The 7,682-nt window shown below is 37.5% G+C and overlaps 1 protein-coding gene across 2 annotated transcripts in view; it reads right to left on the reverse strand.

Moving 5' to 3' along the window:
• Positions 1-7,682, reverse strand: part of LOC106876428 (dynein axonemal heavy chain 3) — a 158,633-nt gene that overhangs the window by 9,898 nt on the left and 141,053 nt on the right. For both annotated transcript variants that reach the window (XM_052969758.1, XM_052969757.1), the window contains 3 exons: positions 6,942-7,070; positions 4,457-4,722; positions 2,074-2,162 (listed from right to left, as the gene is read on the reverse strand). In XM_052969758.1, the coding sequence (XP_052825718.1) occupies positions 2,074-2,162; positions 4,457-4,722; positions 6,942-7,070 (484 nt within the window). The remainder of the gene's footprint in view (positions 1-2,073; positions 2,163-4,456; positions 4,723-6,941; positions 7,071-7,682) is intronic.

Consider the following 7,682-nt stretch of genomic DNA (forward strand, 5'->3'; position numbering starts at 1 on the left):
AATGGTTTTAAACTCATTTACACAGAAATTTTTATTTAAACACCTTGAAATTTTGATAGCTAATTTATCTCTCTTTTTGATATAATAATAATAATAATAATAATAATAATAATAATAATGATGATAATGATAATAATAATCATCATCATTGTCGTTTAACGTCCGCTTTCCATATTGGCATGGGTTGGACAGTTTGACAAAGGACTGGCAAGCCAGAAGGCTGCACCAGGCTCCAATCTGATCTGGCAACGTTTTTACAGCTGGATGCCCTTCCTAACACCAACCACTCTGAGAGTGTAGTGGGTGCTTTTTTCATGCCACCGGCACGAAGGCCAGTCAGGTGGTACTAGCATAAACCATACTTGAATTAAAATACTCCCACATTAAAATACTTTGTTGTGTTTCTTGGCAAAAATGATCGCTAGAGCTTCTTTCTCTATATGACTATAGTTTTTCTCTGCCACTATCAGAGAATGTGACGTATGAACTGCTGCCTTCATATTAGCACTTTATATTTGTGTAGCATTACTGCTCCTATGCCGTATTCAAAAGCATAAGAAGCTACAGGATCAAAATGAGCTAGCAACAAATCCAATGTTAATATTTTTTTAATATCACCAAACGCATTTTGACAATTATTTGACCAATTCCATTTCACATCCTTTTTTAACAAATTATTTAGTGGGGCTCTCAATTCATGAATATTTGGAATATATTTTTGATAATAATTTGCTAGACCTAGAAAAGCTTGTAAGGTTATTATATTAGTCAGAGGAGGCATATTTTTAATTGTGTCTGCTCTCAATGGGTCCAGTCGTCATCCATTCCTGTTGATAATTTGTCCTAAATACTTAATTTTAAGAAAACTTCACATTTTTCCTCACTCAGTGTGAAACCATAATCTCTTACTTTTTCAAAAATACATTTTACATGCTCGACATGCTGATCACAAGATTCACTTATAATTAATATAACATCCAGGTATGGAATTGCAAATTCACAGTCTGCAAACATTGCATCCATATCCTGTTGAAAAATTGCAGGTGTGACCCTTAGACCAAATGGTAATCTGTTATATTTATATAGTCCTTTATGTGTATTCACTGTTAGGTATTTTGGACATTCCTCGTTTACTCTAATTTGTATCTATGCATTGGAGAGGTCCAGTTTCGAAAATATCTTCCCTCTGTTTAACTTTGCAAAAATATCCTTCTGAGTAGGTAGCGGATAGTGACACATTATTCAGACATTCATTCAAACCAGTGGAAAAATCGGCACACACGCTGATTTAAAAAAAAATTTTTTTTTTTATACACACTTCATGGAAGCGAGGTGACTGAGTTCCTTTCAAGCGTTGGGCCTCATGGAGGCAAAGTGACCAAGTCCCTTTCAAGTGTTGGGCCTCAAGGAGGCTGGTCACCTCCTGCTCCATTTTAATAAAGCAACAAAGGATTCAGTTCCCTACCGCTATTCAAACAGAACATCAATCCCACCAACTTGGAAAGACCTACAAAGATTATATGTATTGCCTCTCCTCTCACTAATTTTATAAAATATTATTTTATTATTCTTAATAGCCATTGGATCATTAAGCACTTGAACAAATTCAACACAGGCATGGGCATGGATACACAGTTAAGAAGCTCGCTTGGCAACACTATGGTTTTAGATTCAGTCTTCCTGCATGGCACCTCGGGCAATTTATTTATTGTTTTCTACTTTAGCTCTGGGCTGACTAATGCTTTGTGAGTGAATTAGGTAGACAAAAATTGTGAGGAAGCCTATCATATGTATGTGAGTGTGTATGTGTATGTATGTACATATGTATATATGTGTGTGTCTCTGCGTTGTGTTTGTCCCCCCCCCCTCCCACTTCTTGACAACCAGTGCTGGTTTGTTTACATCCCCATAACTTAGTAGTTTGGCCAAAAAAACTTTGGGAATAAGCACCAGACTCAAAAAATAAGTATTAGAGTCAATTTGTTCAACTATACTCTTCATAGCTGTGCTCCAGCATGACCACAATCCAATTGCTGATACAAGTAGGAGACAAATGTTAAAAAAACGTCTTACCTGTGAGAAAGGACTGAGTGAAGTAGAAACCAGAAATCCAAAATGTTGTTGGTGGACCCTTCTCAATCCAATCCTGGAAGAATTTCAATCTAAAGAAGAATGAATATATGTAGTTTGAATGTCCTTCTGTAATGCCCATAACTTTCATGTCTGATATAATCCTACATTTCAGTATGAATCTAGTCCATCTTCAGTGTAAAGCATTCAACTTTTATTCAGTTTTAGTATTGCAAAACACTCTTAGATCAATGTGGAGAAGAACAAAATCAATAAATACAGAAGCCTGGGCAGCTGTTGTTATCAGTTTGTGCAGTCACCCTTGGAACATCAGGTGTTCTAGGACCCCATACTACCGATTTCCTCCACAAAATAGAGAATGGTAGCCCATTGGAGAAATATGAGGGGGTACTGAAAAGTTTCTGGTTTTCGGTAAAAGAAAATATGGAAGAATCAGTTAATTATGATTTTATTCAATGTATCCCCCTCTCAGATTCACACACTTAATGCAGTGGTCTTTTAGTTTTTCTAAGTCCTGTAAAAGAACTCAGAAGTTTGGGCCTCCAACCATGCCTTTCGCAATACCCTTAATGCCAGGACCTTTGCAGCACCACCTCGTATGTATACATACATACATACACACATACATACATACATACATACATACATACATGCATACATACATGCATACATACAACCATGTATGAGGGGGTGCTGGAAAGTTCCTAGCTTTAGGTAAAAGAAAATACAGAAGGATCAGTTAATTATGATTTTAGTCAACATATTCCCCTCTTAGATTCACACACTTATTGAACTTAGAAAGTGGGTCTCCAGCCAGGAACTTTTCAGCACTTCTTCATAAGCTCCATGAGGTGGAGTGAGTGGCTGCTGCAGCAAGTATTGTTGGCCATTCTCCATGGTAACACCATTGCAGTTACAACCAGAGGGTGTGGCTGAACACCCCATTTGTTCTGAGAGTTGTGGCCCATCACCCCTCCATCTTCTGCTGCTTTACCCCTGCCACTTTTTCTTTTCCTTTTTTAGCTTTCTGCTCTCTTGTTCCTTTGTATTTAAATTGTTCTTATAAAGTAAAGATGTCAATACCAGAATATGACTGGTGCTAATTTACTGGTCTCCTAAAAATTGGTTCTCTCTGGTCCTCACTGCTATCAGCAGATGTCCATATTTTCCAGCATACAAGTCAGCATAGTATATAGTGTAAACATGTAGTGTAAATATTCAAACATCATCACTATCTTTCCAACTCCCGCTGCATTTCACATCAAATTTTTTACCCTCCAGAGTTGTCTTTGTATATAAGTTGACCTACCATTTTTGGCTGAAAATTTTGGTCTGAAAAATTTCACTTATATGCCAGAAAATACAGTATAGCATATCTTAAAGTTTGACTTTAAAATTGGAAATACTGTAGTAATAATTATTTCAGATTTTGGCACAAGGCCAACAATTTTGGGGGAGGAGGTAAATCGATTATATTGATCCAAGTATTCAACTGGTACTAATTTTATCAACCCCCAAAAAGATCAGAGGCGAATTGGCCTCGGTGGAACTTGAACTCAGAACATGAAGATGAACAAAATACTGCAAAGCATTTCATTCAGCATGCCAACAATTCTGCCAGCTTGCTGTCTTTAGTACTGTAGAAATATTGGAATTCTACCAATGAAAGTGTCAACTGTACACTGACTGACACTACAAATCTCTACCATTAATTGTATCAATGTACACTGATTGTAGAGATGCCCACCACTACCAATGGTATCATCTGTTCACTGACTGTACACACGTCTACTACAAACAGTGATAGATATGTGTACATTAACATAGGCTGTCCAGATGTTTGCCGCTAGCACTGTCATCTTTACATTGACTGTACAAATGAGTACCACCACCAGTGTCATACACTGATGTTGACCACTAGGTGTGTCATCTGTTAAACAAAGGGCAAGAAAATAAAGAACGGTAGGAGAGAAAGAGGTAGACAGGAAGAGACAGCATAGTAGACAAACAGAGAAACACAGAAAGAGACAGGTATGTAGAATAAAGAATAAAGTGAGAGAGGGAAAGTAAAAAAGAAAATGAGATGACAAGAAACAAAAAGCCAGGGTCATGGAGAGGAATATCAGATGATAGGAAAGGTTGAGAGAGAGACAGGGAGAAAAAAAAAGAGAGAAAGAAGGTGGGTGGGGTGAATGATAGAAAGTAAGAAAGAGAGAATAAGAGACAGAATAAGAAATCATAGCTTTTAACAACAGTATAAGAGAAAGGCAAAGGGAAAAAAAGAAAAAAAGAAGGAAGGAATACAAGGCTGAGAAAAATAAGAATAATATAAATGCATAAATCTAAAAGTTAAGTGACACATTACCTTGATAAGTAATCATTAATATAGCTGCCTAATGGCTTGAGAGAGGGGTAGGACTTTGCTGCCCATACGGAAGGAACACGACCAACCAACATACTGGAAAAAACTTCTTCCAAGCTGGCAGACATCACTACAAGACCCTTGATGGCTTTGCACAAACTTTTAAGAGTCTCTCGCACTACTGAAGTTAGTCTGTTGAAGCGGATCAATTCTTGACGAAGAACTGTGTTCATCGATTCTGTATACAACACAGGATATTTTTGTATCACCTGAGTTTGTGGTGGCAGGGAGAAAAAGAAAAGATTAGAATAACTTCATAAAACAGAATAACTTCACAAAACATTAGAACAAGTTCATAAAACATTAAAATAACTTCATCTGGTATTCCCATGTTAAGAAGGATCAGATTCTTACAGAAAATATATTACATTGTCAAGGAAAAGCCACAAAATCAATTAAAAGCTACTCAAACTATATGAGAGAGACTACCTGGATTTGTTTTCAATATTTCAAGGATTGAAGAGAGTGTAGATACAAACATACACACATATACACACACAATAAATGTTTCCAATATAGGAACAAGCACAAGACCAGTAATTTTAAGAGGAGGTGTTGATCAAGTGCTGACCCCAGTACCTGACTAATACTTTATTTTATTGGCCCTAGAGGGATGAAGGACAAAGTTGAGTTCAGTGGGATTAGAACTCAAGACATAAAGAGCAGGGAGAAATAGTGCAAGGCATTTTACTGAGCACTTTAACCATTCAACCAATGTGTGTGTGTGTGTGTGTGTGTGTGTGTGTGTGTATATATATATAAACTGAAACTGAGAGTTTATCTCGCTACTCAAGTTTCATGCCACTGCAATCTTCAGGTGAGAATTATTACAATTCAGTATTAATGGTGTATTTATATCCTTTGGTATGTGTTTGTAGTCAAGTGTTTATCAAAGATGTTTATACCAGTTAGAAAATATATAGTGAAAAGGAATCCTCTTGGAGTATTCCTCTTCTAATAAGGATGGGTTTGCTTTTATCATTCCTGTTTGTACCTGCAGAATTGTTTGTCATTTATGCATGATGTTTGCAAAACATGCTTGTTTTTGGTGTTATCTTATTGATGGCTAGTGTTTCAAGAATGAGGGTATGGAACACTCAAAAGTATTATGGTAATCAATCCGTGCTTTGCTTACATCCTTGTTTATCCTTTGTTAGTCTTTGGTTAGAATTTTCTTAATCAGTAATTTGATCTTTACAACCATAAAGTCTTAGCAGCAACTTATCCTTTGCAGTTCCCCATCTGGCCGTAAGCCATAGTTGTTGATGTGCAAATGTACTGAGGCTGTACCACCATCAGGTTTTCCAGTAAGGTGAACAGGTATAGTCTTCATTTGTAAGATACACTTTCAGGAGTTTGTTGCTTTGACAGAGTTGCAGTCCTAGGTCAAGAAATGACAAAGATTGGGTGTCTCTATCTGAAATGTCAGGCACTTACTACCCTCTACTAACCAGTCAATGAAGTTCCCCTTTAGAAGTTTAGTAGAGGAGGTAAGAGTGATGATGTTTTTGAGGAAACTCTAGGCGTTGACAAAGATAAACTGACTGGTCTGATTCAGAGGACTTTTGAGCAAGGGACTACTACAGATAGCTTTCAGAAACCTTTGGCCTGGAAGTGCTACTGAGGAACACTACTAGTTCGATATGAACTCTACAAATATAGAATTGCTGCCAGGCAGAACTTCTCAAAAGGCACAAAACTGTAGCACAAGCTCTTATGCAGTATGTAGTATTAGAGCATTACTGATTTGTAGAGTCAAACAGAAGTTGTCACATGTAGGATAGATCCTGCTGTCAGCTGAGTTCAATGTGAAAATCATTCTACCATCCTTTTTTAACATGGCTGAGCAGGCAGTGTTTCTCTCTCTAACAGCAATGGCAAAAGAGGTTGTGTGGTGGATGAGATTGAAAGGATTAAGGGTAAACACCCTTTTCCTCAGTTAAACCTCATCAACTTTTCAGGTTCCACTTGGAACAAAAAGTGAGGGTGGAGAGGGAAGGGCTCTACTCCAGTGGTTTTGTCAAAAGGTAGGTGACTGTGATAACAACGGTCAAGTTGAATGGAATTACTCTATGTGCCTGCTTATAGATTGGAAAATAACATTTGGGTGAGAGCTCTTGTTGGTCAGAGTGATTCTGGATCTGTGAAGTTCCTTGGCATGCCTTAGTCAGAGGTACTCTTTTATTAGGAGGACTGCATCATCCATATATTCACATATTTTGCATATTATGTATACTTTTATCACATTTTCCCCTCCTTTCTCTCTGTTTACACCCTCGCCATTTTATATAAAGCCTCACACAAACTGTAGCCTGTTCTTATAGTGTTTCCTTCAGCGAGTGCCCCTGTGGCAAATGAAAGAAATTATTATTGTTATTATTATCATCATGAAAAGAAGAATGCTCTGCATTTTAAATGTGACTATTACCTTTTCCATGTCAAAATTGTCTGGAAGTTTCTGAAGAATATCTGTTGCCAACTCTTGAATTACTTCTCCTGATGATTTGCCTGCAGCAGAGGTAACACGAGGAAGGGTCAAAAGAATTCCATTGAAAAGCTGCAACAGACAAAAAGGAAAAAGATTGGAAGCTAACAATGAAATTCTGGGAATAAGTACAACAGATGGAACTGAAATACACATACACTATTCATAAATAACACACTGCTGAGACCCCCTCAGTCATGACTGACCATAGGATTGCACCTAGAAAGTTACCCTCCCAGGCACAAGTCCTGGCAAGGTTATTTATGGAAGACTAGCAGTCGCCCATGCATACCGGCCTCTCTTCTCCATGCCACCAGTGTTATCCAAGGGAAAAGCAAAGACCGATACAGCTTGGCACCTGTGATATTGCAACTCATTTCTACAGCTGAGTGAAGTGGAGCAACATGAAATAAAGGATCTTGCTCAAGAAAACAACATGCAGCCCAGTCAGGGATTCAAACTCACAACCACACGGTTGTAAGCTCAACGCTCTAACCACTGAGCCATGCACCTTCACAAATAACACACTATAATGTTATATATTCAAGGGCTTCTGTCAATCAAAGTTTATCATACATCACTACTTCTCCTTCACTGAATTACTATTTTCTCTCCTTCTCCACGTCCTGCGTGATTCTGGACAATATATATATATATATATATATATATATATATATATATATA

The sequence above is a fragment of the Octopus bimaculoides genome, chromosome 7 (assembly GCF_001194135.2).
Source record: "Octopus bimaculoides isolate UCB-OBI-ISO-001 chromosome 7, ASM119413v2, whole genome shotgun sequence".
Lineage (NCBI taxonomy): Eukaryota > Metazoa > Mollusca > Cephalopoda > Octopoda > Octopodidae > Octopus > Octopus bimaculoides.